Source organism: Maniola jurtina, chromosome 4, assembly GCF_905333055.1.
Source record: "Maniola jurtina chromosome 4, ilManJurt1.1, whole genome shotgun sequence".
NCBI classification, from domain to species: Eukaryota; Metazoa; Arthropoda; class Insecta; order Lepidoptera; family Nymphalidae; genus Maniola; species Maniola jurtina.
In genome coordinates this window covers 2,770,801-2,784,585 of record NC_060032.1, presented here as the reverse complement: position 1 = coordinate 2,784,585, position 13,785 = coordinate 2,770,801, and the positions used below count along the sequence as shown (strand labels likewise).

Sequence of the window (13,785 nt, the reverse complement as noted above, 5' to 3'; positions counted from 1 at the left end):
AATAAAATCAACTCTAGATGCGTTCAATCTTCAATCCCTAAATTCATTTATCTGTTGGTGGCCTTGACCTTTGAGGTTTGACTCGTTTTGACAGTTCTTTATGGTCTTGACTTGTCATCATTTAAGTTTTTCCACTTTTCCACATTCGTTTTGACCTTTTTTCTTTTTTGTCGGTGGTTTTGACCTATACCCACTGTAGTCTTTGGTTTTGACGGTTGACCTGTGGTTTTGACGTTTGACGTTTGACACGGGAAAAAAGGAAAATGAAAACTAAGCTCAGAAGTTTTGGTTTTGTTTTGATTGTATATAATCTTCTGTGCATTAGTTTTAGTTATTGATTTGTTCCTTTTATACATTGCGCAAAGAGTACATTAACATTACATTGCGAATAACAAGTTGCGTTGAGAATAATGATTGATCTTCGAATCTCGTAGAAGTATCTAATTAGAAATTGAATTGGCAAAGTGTAACTGTAATAAAAGTGCGAAGTCCCATAGTTTTTCATTTTTATTGACATGAGATATTTGCATAATAATTATTACGGACCATGGACTATTATTATTAATATACCTAAGCACAACAGAAAAGAAGAAATGAACAAGCGATAAAAACAAAACTAAAATCAAAAAGTTATTAAAAATGTACTATGTTACTGGTACTAATTTATATGGACAGTGGTTTAAGAATAGTAAACACTTATTTGAAGGTTTCCAAAAACTTGAGAAGGAAAATGAGACAAAAGTTGATATAACTCGCGCTAAGCTAGTAACATCAGGCTGGTCGTACAATATTTTCCAAATCGACGACACATTTTATGTTGTTGGAGCTTGGAAGGGTGTAGATAATCAAATTGTCAAGGTTCCAGATCAGTGCAGGAGTTCAAAACAGTCAAATTTCCTTATTGCAGGTAATGACTACACACTGATATTAGCTGAAATTGTGACTCGATCTGTATGGTTCTATGACTTTAAGTCTGAGCATTTTAAGAAAGTAAATATTACCGAGCAGCCCATTTCGGAAAATGAAGTCAAGAAGTTAAAAACAAGTGATGAAATTATTAAAGTGGTCGCAACAAATAATGTGTACATCTATTTAACGTCGGAAGGGCATGTGTATACTGGTCTATTGCCAAGCTACTTGGATACTCGCCACTGTTTTGGAAAAGTCTGTGATGTTGAATGTGGATATGAACATTACATGCTTCTTACAGATGAAGGCAGAGTTTATACATGGGGGAATGGAAGGTATGTTTGTTCCATTTTTATTGTCTTTGTTGTAGTAATAATATGAAAGTATATCAATAGTACTGATACATTTTCAGATACTACACTTTCGCATTTATAATATTTGTAAAAAATTGTATGTATTGATTCATAACATACTTACTAATTTTCACAAATATAAAAATTCGAAAGTGCATCTTTCCAAAGATAAAAATAATATTTTTTATTCTTATAGGAGACTGCAACTTGGCCATGGAGACTTAACAAATATGGAAGTCCCAACAGAAGTTGAGGCATTAGCAGGAATAAAAATAACTAAAATTAAGGCTGGTGGCTGGCATTCCCTAGCCTTAAGTGAATATGGAGATTTGTATGTTTGGGGCTGGAATGATACAGGACAGTTAGGAATGAACAAAAATGGCCAAGACAATGTAGAAACCAAGAAAAATTATGCTACACCCACACTCGTTGACCTTTTTGATGAGAATGGAGAAGTTGATTTAAACGTAAAGGATATAGCCTGTGGAACCAGACACTCAGCCATTTTGCTCGAAGATGATACAGTTTGGACCACTGGTTGGAACAAATATGGGCAGCTTGGATTTGCTCTAAAAAAATATGAAAAATTGGATTGCTTCACAAAGTCATTTTACTGCCCCAATATTTCTGGTGTAATCTGTGGACCCTGGAACACTATTGTTGAAGGCTGTTCATAAAGCTTTTAATAATTATAGTTGATCAAGTCCTACCTAGTTACTAATGAAAATACTCAGTGTCACTGTTTACTAAGTATATCTGTCAATAAAAAGCCTAATGTTTCATTTTTTTCTATATTACCTAGGTATTTACTATTTTACAGTTTATAAAGTATATTCGCTTCATCAAATTTAATCAATCGACCAACAATTTACAATATACCATGGAATTATTTGAATGGGGATGCTGACTGCCATTTTATCACGCCAGATGGCGCATCGTCGCCATGGCCATTGAAAACTGTCATATTCATACGTTTAATAACCTTTCACAAAGTAATTTTTTAATTTTCTCAAAATATGCCTCTTTGTGCTGTGCCAGGATGTACTAACTCCGGTGTCCATTTATTTCCGAAAGATCCAAAGTTAAAAAAACAGTGGGAGAAGGTTATACGTCGCAAAAATTTTGTGGCGACTTTGCATAGCAGGTTATGTCGGAATCATTTCCAAGAGTCTGATTATGTAGGAGAGTCAGCTTACACAGGTGAGTTAAAAAGTATCTAATTTCAGTCATTAGTGTAACAGAATCGCAGTTATCATTTGTACCAGTGTGTTCATGGAACTATAAATATTTTACTGTGTTTGAAAGCTGATTTCCAACACACATAATTTGGTTTGAATATTTCCCTAGTTTCTTTTAAAGAATAAACAAACCATGCATCACTAATGTATCACTATGTATCCTGTCACCCTTTATCCACCTATAGTTTTAGGCCTGGTCTAAAAAGCTCTTATTTTTTATCTTACTAGTTATGTTACAATACTAGTTTAGACAAATAATATTGCTGACTTGTTCAATTTATTTTTATTTTTCAGGATATCCTCAAATATGCAGGTATTTAAAAAAGGGGACCATACCAAGCATATTTCCTTGGTCCACCCATGTGTCAACAACGCCTACATCAAGAGCCCGTCGATATTTGGCAAGAAGCAGACGCCAAATTGACTTCGGTCAACCAACTGTGGATGAAAGTATTCCAGAACCCTCTACGAGTACTGAAATAGAAATATCTACAATAATAGAGTCCTCAACAGAAGACATTACTCCAAAAGCAATATCTGTTAGCACTCAGTGTGGTAGTACTTTAGGAATATTATCACTAGAAGCTATGAGAGGCAATAATAAAACTATTCATTTTTATACCGGTCTTGAAAACTATGACAAATTCATGCTGCTCTTAGACACATTAACTCCTATGTGCTATAATTTAAACTATTTGAGAAGTACAGTTATGAATGTTTGTGTTCGTGACCAAATGTTAATAACAATGATGAAACTTAGAAGGTATTTACCAGATTTTGAGTTGGCATTTTTGTTTGGTATTTCAGAAACTAATGTTGCAAACATTTTTATAACATGGATCAATTTTATGTATGAAATATGGAATTTAATTGATATTTGGCCCACTAAAGAATTAGTTGAATACTTTATGCCGGAGGCATTTAAAAGAGGTTTTCCGAGTACAAGAATTATTGTGGACACAACGGAAATACCCATTACAAAGCCTGGTAATCCTATAGCACAGCAAGTGACATTCAGCAATTATAAACACAAAAATACTGTGAAGGCTATGATTGGGGCAACACCTGGTGGTCTAATATCATATATCTCAGAATGTTATGGTGGTTCTGTCAGTGATAGACAGATCATAGAAAGATCTGAGCTGGTTAATCGTTGTGACAGTGGCGACTCTATTATGGCTGATAGAGGTTTCAATGTGCAGGATATATTTGCTACAAAAGACGTTACTATTAATATTCCAACATATTTGAAAGGAAAGACACAAATACCTGGTATTAGAATAGTCCAGGATCGAAAACTAGCAAGCAAACGAGTGCACATAGAACGTATTATTGGGCTAGCCAAAACTTACAAGATTTTAAAAAGTGAATTAAGCCCATACCACGTAGCCTTATCATCAAGAATTTTATTCATTTGTGCTTTTGTATGTAATTTTAGAGAAAATATTATGAAATAAAAGCTGTTTAATCTTATATAAATTTTTTATTAGACATTATTATTCTTTATATAGGAGTTTTTTAATCACAGCAGCTTTAAAGAAGTTGTGATAAAAATAATCAAGTTTTTCTAACATGTACTTAATGAATTCTTCATCATAATCAATGAATATGACTTCTAAACTTTTGAAGGTATAAACCAATAAGTTGCAAAATTTCCTTTTTGTGACATACAATTGCCCTTGTATTTGATAGTAATATATGTTGTTCTTTTTCAAAGAGAGTTTCCCATTTTCATATTGTAGATATGGCACATTTAGTGGACAAACTTCTTTGTTCCGCGAACTATATGGACATTTTACTTCTATTATTGTTTCTGATCCCAGTAAGCCATCAGGGGATGCTCCTAGGTAAGGACGTTCCTTACTCAAAAATAACCCACATTCTGTAATTTCAAGATTAAAAGTGTCCATATATTTTTTCATTGCAATTTTTTCATTTATATTACCATGTGCCATTGCTTTGGTTTTTATTGTAGTTTTATGTAAGATTTGACTGGAATATTTCAATAAACTTTCAGTTTTTAAATGGCACACAGTATGAAAAATGCTGGCTGTTATATGGGTTTTTCTGTAACTATGCCATTTTGGGTTATTGCTTTGTCCTCGAGTCTCCCTTTCTATTTCCAGAATCTTTTGTTCTGATACATTTTGCAATACCATAGATTCTAAAAAACAATCTATAGCACTTTTTTCCAAGTACTCATGGTCCAAACATATGCTTCGTTGGCTGGCTACAGGATATATCTGTTTTATAGGCATTGATGACTGTGGATAATTTAGAATCATGGACTGGAATCTGCATTGAAATGCCTTCTTGTCAAAATCAGGGTTTTGCTTCAAGTATGGCGAGAAGACAGTATTATTTATATCCCTTTTTGATGGGAATCTGGAAGCTCGTAATGGAGTAGCATAATATTTCCTTGATGGCTTATGGAATGTCTGTAGTTGTGACGTAGAAACTTCATGAAGTATTATTATTTTTTGCTGGACAATGTTTTCTGCTGCAAGAAGCACCACAGCAATGTGTTTACAGTGGGCTTCATTGCCTTCATCTGCTGCACATTCACAGTTTGCCTCTTCAGGCATTCCATCGTTATTTAATTTGATGTTAATCTCGTATTGAAGTTGTTTCATGGATGCCTTGCAATAACCTGGAAGTATAGGTATAATAAATTTTAATTATCAAATTAAGGCAAGTACACAAACAAAATCTAAAACCACACTGTCATACCACAATCAATAGTAGTTGCATATTATTTCAGTCATCGCCTTTTATTTTCTTATATCCTACTAATATTAAAAATGCAAAAGTATGTTTGTTTGTTGGTTTATTCATTTGTCCTTCAATCACGCCACAACAGAGCAATGGAATGTGATTTTTTGTATGGGTATAGTTAAGAACCTGAAGAGTGGCTACTTTTTATCCTGGAATATTGTGTGAGGAGTTTCAGTAGTACTTAATCAAAAAACTTATTCCACACAATTTCCAAGGCATCAGCTAGTTAAAATTAAATAGCTAGTCTAGTATAAGTGGAAATAAGCCTACCTTTTAGGTAAGTATCTTGGCCAGATGTTGCTGATCGTAAAACAAGAAGGTATCTCGATTCATACAATTTAACAGCATCGCAGATATTTTTATTGAATCTGAAATAAATACCAATGCATGAGGACTGAATGAGGCTTAGGGTATTACATGATAAATAAAGGAACAGTATTATTATATTAAATGTCTTTTGAAAGAATTATATTATATTATTTGTTATTATAAGCACTAGGTACCTACCTATCAAAGTAACTTTGAATATGATGTTTGGTAATCTTCGGCAATATGCTGGAGCTATTAACGTCTTTGTAAAGTTCTACAGCAGGTACGTCAATTGCTTGGCTTTGAGAAGCTTGCAGGGTTTGGTGACCAAAATTAAAATTTCGATCGTAGGCTTCTAACCTAAAAATTAAAAACATATATTATGTACTAAAGTAACGATCTCAGGACTATACTTAATTTTTTAACATGAATTATTTAAGAATAAAAACATTCAAATCCAAAAAAAAGGTGCTAATTATATAAAAGACCACTAAAAAAAATTAATAATATATATTAGGACTACCTTTCTACAAGTTCCGATTTCTTTCCAGTTATCCTCCCTCCTCGTTTTTTTAATTCGTCTTTCAATTCTTTGAGCTTCCAGGTAGAATACATATCAAGTATTGCGTTGATCGATAGGTTTTAACCACAAAAAACAGCAAAAAATCGATTTGCAAACTGATGTAAACAAAGCAATTACAAAATGACAGCGGCCATCGCGCTTCTAGCGCCCTCTGCGCTCAGCTTTGCGTCAGCATCTTCATTGAATCACTATACCATTAATATACATTATGTATTAGACTATACATTACTGTAATCGACTAAAAATCGGTACCGAATAGTCCATCGAGTCGGGCATCCCTATTTGCATTTTGTCGTCGTCTTGCTGTTTTACTCTGTGTTTAGTTGACATTTGCGTTCTTGACAGTACTTGTCTTGTCAAAAGTCTGAGACCAAAATTTTGAAAATAATAATAAAAGAATACCCGGCAATAAATTGTAGTGAATCGTTAAATATTTTTGTGTTTTCCATAATCCATATTAATGATGTCGGCGCTGGCGAGAGAATACATAGCTTACGCCAGACAACTCTCTTCCAATGGCTGTTTTGCAAAGGCTGTGGATTTGTATTTGATGGCTTTTGAAAAAAATCCACAGCTTAGACCACTCTTTGAACCGGAATTCAGGTCCAATATTATGAAGCTAAATGAAGTGTTGGCGGCTGCTAACAAGATCGAAGACATATTTTCCAATTTTGGCAGAGCTATCAACGTGTTCCCAGACAACGTGTATTTGATGAATGAAATCGGTAAATACCTTTACAAGTTCGGTTACTACGCAGAAGCCTGGAATCAGTTCCAAAAAGCGCTCGAAATCGACGCCGGGTACGTGAGGGCGGAGAAAAATTTAAATTCAATGAAAAATTTGATGGTGGAGCGGTGGCACTTCCGTATGCTCAACGATAAGACTCGCAATGAAGGCTATCGGGCCGCTATTCATGAAACTGTCAAGCCCAGTAAATCTACTGTCTTGGACCTCGGCACAGGGACTGGCTTGCTAGCTATGTTTGCTACAGAGTGTAAACCACTGCACATCACAGCCTGTGACGGCTCAGAAGTGATGACCACTCTCACCGACTGTGTTCTAGAGGACAACAGGCTACTGATGTCCATAGCTGTTGTGAATAAAATGTCTACTTCCATGAACCACTTGGATGTGGGAGGAAAACGTTCCCTCTTAGTGACTGAGCTATTTGATGCTGGTTTGTTTGGTGAGCATATCTTGCAATCCCTGTCTCATGCTTGGCTAAACTTGTTAACTAGTTCTGCACAAGTCATCCCGCACAGTGCAGAGTTTTTTGTACTAGGAGCTCATTCTGATATGCTCAGTGCTAAATACCAGTTGCAGCCAAATCCTAAATCACTTCTCAACATGCAAGAATATAATATTCACATTTTATCATGCGATGAAACTTACGATTGTGAAGACGTGCATCTGTACCAGGATATCAAGTACATGACGGAGGCTGCCAAAGTTGTTAGTGTTGATTTCACAAATCTGAATGATATTCAGGACAAACTCAACCGTGCTGAGCCATATTCCGTTGAGTTGAAAGCATTGGAGAGTGGACAGATAAATGCTCTCATAGGTTGGTTTAATTTGTACCTGACTCCCAAAATAACTATCACAACAGATCCAAGAATTAAAAATAGAGCAAATGCATGGCAACAAGCTGTATTCTTTGATTTCCTGCCTAGGAACCTCATAGAACATGAAACTTTCAGTGTCGATTTTTTAATGAATTCCGGTAAAATAACTAAGCAATCGGATCATGGTATTAACACAATGAGAATCTCACCAGAAACTCTTAGATTTCTGAACGATACTGACTATATAAGGATGATCAAAAGTTGCATTGGAATGGCTTACGTGTACCTCGGGCAGATGACCGAGATCTCTGATATCAAAGTTGTTGATTTATCTCCATTCCCTCTGTTCGGATTGTTCATGCTGAAACGAGGCATTCACTCCTTAATTTGCTACGCTAAAACTGAACATGACAGACAATTCCTGGAAGCTGTTTTCCACACTAATGATATAGACCTGTCCCGAATGACTGTCTTATTGGGGGATGAATGGACCCAAGAGCACTTTGGAGAGGAGAAATATCATGCAATATTCTGTAACATTTTTGAGCTGTGTGGGGATATAGATGTACGATACAAAGAAATAGCTGAATATTTAAGAAACACCCATCTCGTACAAGGGGGACTTTTCATGCCATCGACTGTATCACTGATAGCACAAATAGTTAGCAGCAATTGGTTAGATATAAACAACAGGGTATATGATGAGAATGTGGGCTACAAAATTTCTACACACATTAACAAGTATCAAGTATCGCAGAACTTTTGTCTGGACTTTACTAATTTAGAATACACGCCAATGTCAGACCCGATCGTTCTGGGGAATTGTAACCATTTGTCCTCTGATGTTGTCAATGTGACGATAAAGAATGATGGTGATGCGAATGCTATACTGTGCTGGTACAACATTGAGTTGATGGAGAGTTTGGAAGAAATTTCGACAAATAGACCCTACAGTTTCATTGAAGGTACAGCGTTTCTGGCAAATCCAATTATACCCATGACCAAGGGCAGTATTGCAAATATATTGTGTTGTGTAGACTCTGATGGCTCTTACAAATTGATGATGGATCTTGAAACTACATAAAGATCTGTAAAGCCAGCATTATTCTGAAAATATACTGAGATGGCAATTGTGGGGACAAAAGTATCCCACTGATAAGTAGGAGAAGTTTTGTCATAATATGACAACAGAATTTTTTAAACTTCCCATTTTTGTACAATGGAAGTACTAATACTAATTTGATCATACAGTATTTAGACCTCTAGACTCAGATCTAAAAGGAGTGTGGTCCTTATTTTTTTTTGGAAAAAAGTTATTATTACTTTTCAACCTTCTCCTTTTCTTCTCTATGGCTCTTTGTACTGTGGCTTTGTGTTCCGCAATAATTCCGCCAATGTCGACTCAGTGGAGAAAACAACGTGGCAATTGCTTGTCGTTTTTCGGATTCCTTTCTTGAGAGACTTTTCCTATCCTTTGTTAGATTTAGATAGAGAAGATTTTTGTAATATAAATATGTAGTAGAGAACACTCCATTTATGAACACTAGCACAACAATATTATTTAGACTTTTGAATCTCTGATATTAAATCTAGGGTTTATCAAGCTGGCAAAAGTTGGAAATTAATGAGCAACTCTGACTAGTTTGGACTTTTACCAGGAAGATTTGGTAAATCATAGGTTTTACTGTATTGCATTTACAGTTATATATTTGTGTATAAATATTAATATAAGTATACCCCATTTCACTGAGATGGCTTGTGAGGTAGAGTAAGTTGTGGGAGGGTGACAACGTAACTATCAAGGAATTCAACATCGCTGTCAATCTCCCTTGTAACCTACATCTTAAGCCAGGAGTGGTCTCAGTGAAGCGGAAGGTAGACCTATAATTTTTAGGGTTCCGTACCTCAAAACGAAAAACGGAACCCGTATAGGATCACTTTGTTGTCTGTCTGTCTGTCTGTTTAGTTAGTTTAGTGTCTTCTTACATGTAAGAATAAAATATCAATCTCATAATATGTGTGCCATGCGATTGTAAATACAGGGATAGAATTTACTTATAGTGCATATATTTTGAGAGCACACTCGGCATATTTGCTTTATGTGTCAACTCAATTATCATGTTAAAAGTACAATCTTAGTACTTAATCTAACGGTAAACCGTACATTTTCTCAAAACTTACGCATTTATACATGTTTTTAGCAAAAAAATCACTATCAATCCAGATAAATGTAAAACCCAAAGTTGATGGAGTTTGAGTGCCAAAACACTTCCCTGTCAAAGTGAAATGGTTCTTAATCACTTAAGTTTAAAGCTCAAGTTCGTCCATCAAGCAGCCAGCACTCCCAAGTGGAAACTTTGCTAAAGTAAAATTGGTACCGTATTGAATTTTTGAGTAGGTATAAATTAAAAACCCTTAGATCCATTTTACTCTGACGTTATTGTGTTTGGATGATCGAATTCTATCAACGATTCGAACAAACCCGTGAAAGATTAAAATGGTCCTTCAAGCCGGATATAAACGAGTGATTTTTGGGCCAATATTAACTCAGGTGACTCTCAAAGTGATTTTCTGAGAGCAACGCACACCAGAGTGGAGAGGAGTGTGCCACAATACTATTTTTGAAAACTCAAACCCAATCTAAAGTAGCAAAGCGATTTAAAACGCGGTGTGCACAACTGACCCACACCCTTTCCTCTCTTCCGTGTTTCGTTTTCATTATCCCATTTCAACCATATCGTAAAGTAAATAAAGTTGAATTTAGGTTGTTATCAAAAAGACGCTCCACTTAATCTGGTGTGCATTGCGCTTTAGAAAACTTAGGCGATTGATTGAACTGTTTTGATAAGAATGAAAATTGAAATTATTACTTTTAATACTGTGGGTGACTTTTATGATGACGTAGGTACTTGTAAGTTTTAACGATCTTTAGTTTCTAGACCCAGTGGTTAAACAGTAATGTAATCAGTTAGACTGTTTGACCTTGTAAATAGGCAAAGAATTAATATGAGGAGCTGGCGGACAAAACGGTGTAATTAAATGAAAGGGCATTGAACCTAGTTAGCATACCTACGATGGATGAATGATTTACAAGTCAGCTATTTTGAAAAAACCTCGTTTCGGCCGCCAATGTTAAATATGTGTCAATCGATAAACTAATTGATTACCGTCAATGCCGCCAGGAACAGCAGTAGCTTATTGTAATCACTTAACTCCGAAGACAGGTCAGAAGTGTAACTATATACACCGTTTTGTTCGTCAGCTCCTTGTATATTTTAGACTAGAAATGTATGTGAAAGTCTATATTTTTAAAATGGTTGTGGCTGTGAGAAAAGTGGGTTATTACAGTTTATATAGTATGTACAAAGGATGCCACATATATTGATCTCTTAAGTAATTAAATGTATGTTAACCAAACCAACCACACGGGTGTGGAGAAGGGTGGTGGGTATGCTTCATTCCTGTGGGCAAAGAATCTGATGCCCAGCTGTGGGACATTAAATAAGATGTTACGAATTTTGTAATCTCTATTGTCTTTGTTCATAGATTTACATATAATTAAAAAATTTAGTTGTCTCTACTTAATATAAAACTAGGTCGCTTCCCGCTGCCTGTGCACCCTTAGGGCCGGGGCACATATGGCGAAGCGCAGCGCAGAGCATTTTTCACAGTCGATCGACACTATCCTCATTGAAATAATATCTAAAATCAATTGCGCATCCGTGCGGATACTCGCGCATCGGCACGCAGTCCCGCGCGAGCTCGCGCATTATCTGGTACAAATTCACGCGATTAGAAAACTTCGCGGGCATGCTCTGCGCTGCGCTCCGCCATATGTGCGCCGGCCCTTAGACGTAATCTTTAAAACTACGCAACGGATTTTAATGCGGTTTTCACCAATAGATAGTGATTCAAGATGTTCTTAAAGTTTAATATTATTTTGTTTCATGATAAAATTACAACCCTAACACCCGTGCGAAGCTTTCAAGAGGAAGGTGAAATATGGCGATAGGTACAACAGTTTGTTGTTCAGTTTTTTAAAAAAAATTAATGACCATATATCGACGGCTTAGAGTGAAAACCTCGTAAGTGTAAAAGAAGTAACTTTTCAGGAGGAAGAAAAAACTGCGTGCTGTAAAATTAGAAGCGAGTATTTACGAGTTTCTCATTTAATGTCATAGATGGTGTTACGAGTATCGAATGAACAAATTAGTCAGATCAGGATTTGCGTTGCGAGGTTTTCTTCCTAGAAACGCAATAAAATAAATTTGAGCAAAAATGCATTCCCGAGGTTTTCACTCTAAGACGACGATATGGTAAATATATACCTGTTTTGGTTTTATTAAAGAATCTAGTATTTTATACTGTAGTATTAAATTTTTAAACAATTTTATATATTAAGTATATCAGTATTAAATTCATATATTATGTACTAATATTATAGATGTGAAAGTGTGAAGTTGTTTGTCTGTATGTTTCCAATACCATTTTCAATTTTCACGACACATCCGTTTAACCGATTTTGATAAAAGGTTATGGAGTTAGTTTGCATCCCAGTCATCGATCGACATGGCTACTTTTTATCCGAAGAATTAGAAGTCCTATGGAATTTTTAAAATTCCTAAATCCACGCAGACGAAATCGCGGGCAGAATCTAGAACAAGGTAGTTACTACATAACTACTATCTCCTTTTTTCTTGTCTTTAAAGATTCAGAAATTTGTCGTTTGTTATTTTGAATAAGTAGGTACATACATCTGTGTCTAGTTCAAATTACTTGTAATCCTTGTAGGACGATGATGTTATAATAAAAAGAAGTAGATAAGTTATACGCGGACTGCAAGTGGCACGTTAAAACTAGGCTACTTAGCAAACCTGAGCTCAGTCACCGCCCTGTCGTCGCGCAGTCACAACGTCTTTGAAAGTGATGTGTATTTTGTTTTTGTCTCCCAAAACAACTGGAAATGCCTTCGTGTGTGATGAGATTCTGCACAAACTACACAAGCAAGGTGTCCAAAAGTGAAGGAATCACATTTCATTCGTAAGTAAAACATTTTCTTATAATTATTACGTATTTTTCACTTATTTAACAATTACAAACTGCGCGTTTGTGTAGAATATAACTCATTGCAATTTCGACCTTATGTCACATGCCATAAGTACGCGGCTGTCTTCTGCTCAGGTATCAAGTTATCATTGTACGTATTTTAAAGTTTCCGATCAAAGAATATAAAATAAACAGATAGGTCTCTTCTGAGTATTGACAATTCAAATAGAGTGCGTATTTCCTGTTTTAGGGAAGGATAAATTAACTATGGTTTAACATCTTTTTACGGTCCACTGCTGGTCCTTTTCAAACAGACAGACAGACAAAAATTTTAAAAACGTGTGATTCAGTTATGGTATCGTTTAAATAACCATATGAGCTTAATATGAAGTAGTTATTTCGAAATTACAGACAGACACTCCAATTTTATTTATTAACTAGCTGATGCCCGTAGCTTCGCCCGCGTGGATTAGTCAGATCCCCTGCAGCATCAGGATTGAGGAGTTGGACTCCAAATTTTTTATGAAACAATGTCGCAAAGTTCCTCTATCGATTAAAAAAGAAATGACGCAAATCGTTTCAGAAATCTCGGAGATTTCGGTGTACATAGGTAGAAAAACACAACTCCCTTTTTGAAAGTCGGTTAAAAAAGTAGCCTATGTTACTCCCTGGTCAATTCTCTACTTGTCTGTGAAAATCCCGTCAAAATCGGTTCAGCCGTTCCCAAGATTAGCCTTTTCAAACAGACAGACAGACAGACAGACAGACAGACAGACAAAAATTTTAAAACGTGTGATTCGGTTATAGTATCGTTCAAATAACCATATGACCTTAATATGCGGTAGTTATTACGAAATTACAAACAGACACTCCAATTTTATTTATTAGTATAGATAGCTGATGCCCGCAGCTTCGCCCGCGTGGATTGTTCAGATCCCCTGCAGCATCAGGATTGAAGAGTTGGAATCCAAATTTTTTATGAAACAATGTCGCAAAGTTCCTCTAT

General features: G+C 35.6%; 4 protein-coding genes across 4 annotated transcripts; 3 read left to right on the top strand and 1 right to left on the bottom strand.

The window, feature by feature from the left end:
- The first annotated feature begins 251 nt into the window (after positions 1-251).
- LOC123864390 (PH, RCC1 and FYVE domains-containing protein 1-like) lies at positions 252-2,026 on the top strand. The gene is made up of 2 exons (XM_045904785.1): positions 252-1,244; positions 1,459-2,026. Exons 1-2 carry the CDS (start codon positions 640-642, stop codon positions 1,937-1,939), a joined length of 1,086 nt encoding a protein of 361 aa, XP_045760741.1. The 5' UTR covers positions 252-639; the 3' UTR covers positions 1,940-2,026.
- A 133-nt stretch (positions 2,027-2,159) lies between these two features.
- Positions 2,160-5,028, top strand: LOC123864382. Its single transcript, XM_045904773.1, has 2 exons — positions 2,160-2,462; positions 2,795-5,028. The coding sequence occupies exons 1-2, from the start codon at positions 2,279-2,281 to the stop codon at positions 3,955-3,957; spliced, it is 1,347 nt and encodes a 448-aa protein (XP_045760729.1). The 5' UTR covers positions 2,160-2,278; the 3' UTR covers positions 3,958-5,028.
- LOC123864389 lies at positions 3,997-5,823 on the bottom strand. The gene is made up of 3 exons (XM_045904784.1): positions 5,783-5,823; positions 5,546-5,643; positions 3,997-5,150 (listed from the first exon to the last, which is right to left on the bottom strand). Exon 3 carries the CDS (start codon positions 5,131-5,133, stop codon positions 3,997-3,999), a length of 1,137 nt encoding a protein of 378 aa, XP_045760740.1. The 5' UTR covers positions 5,134-5,150; positions 5,546-5,643; positions 5,783-5,823.
- A 684-nt stretch (positions 5,824-6,507) lies between these two features.
- LOC123864371 (protein arginine N-methyltransferase 9-like) lies at positions 6,508-10,091 on the top strand. Its single transcript, XM_045904760.1, has one exon. It carries the CDS (start codon positions 6,628-6,630, stop codon positions 8,815-8,817), a length of 2,190 nt encoding a protein of 729 aa, XP_045760716.1. The 5' UTR covers positions 6,508-6,627; the 3' UTR covers positions 8,818-10,091.
- Positions 10,092-13,785: the final 3,694 nt, after the last annotated feature.

Coding starts and splice junctions, on each gene's coding strand:
- LOC123864390 (XM_045904785.1), top strand. CDS start 640: ATGTACTATGTTACTGGTACTAATTTATATGGACAGTGGTTTAAGAAT. Junction 1,245..1,458: donor TATACATGGGGGAATGGAAG/GTATGTTTGTTC, acceptor TTATTCTTATAG/GAGACTGCAACTTGGCCATG.
- LOC123864371 (XM_045904760.1), top strand. CDS start 6,628: ATGATGTCGGCGCTGGCGAGAGAATACATAGCTTACGCCAGACAACTC.
- LOC123864389 (XM_045904784.1), bottom strand. CDS start 5,133: ATGAAACAACTTCAATACGAGATTAACATCAAATTAAATAACGATGGA.
- LOC123864382 (XM_045904773.1), top strand. CDS start 2,279: ATGCCTCTTTGTGCTGTGCCAGGATGTACTAACTCCGGTGTCCATTTA. Junction 2,463..2,794: donor AGGAGAGTCAGCTTACACAG/GTGAGTTAAAAA, acceptor TTTATTTTTCAG/GATATCCTCAAATATGCAGG.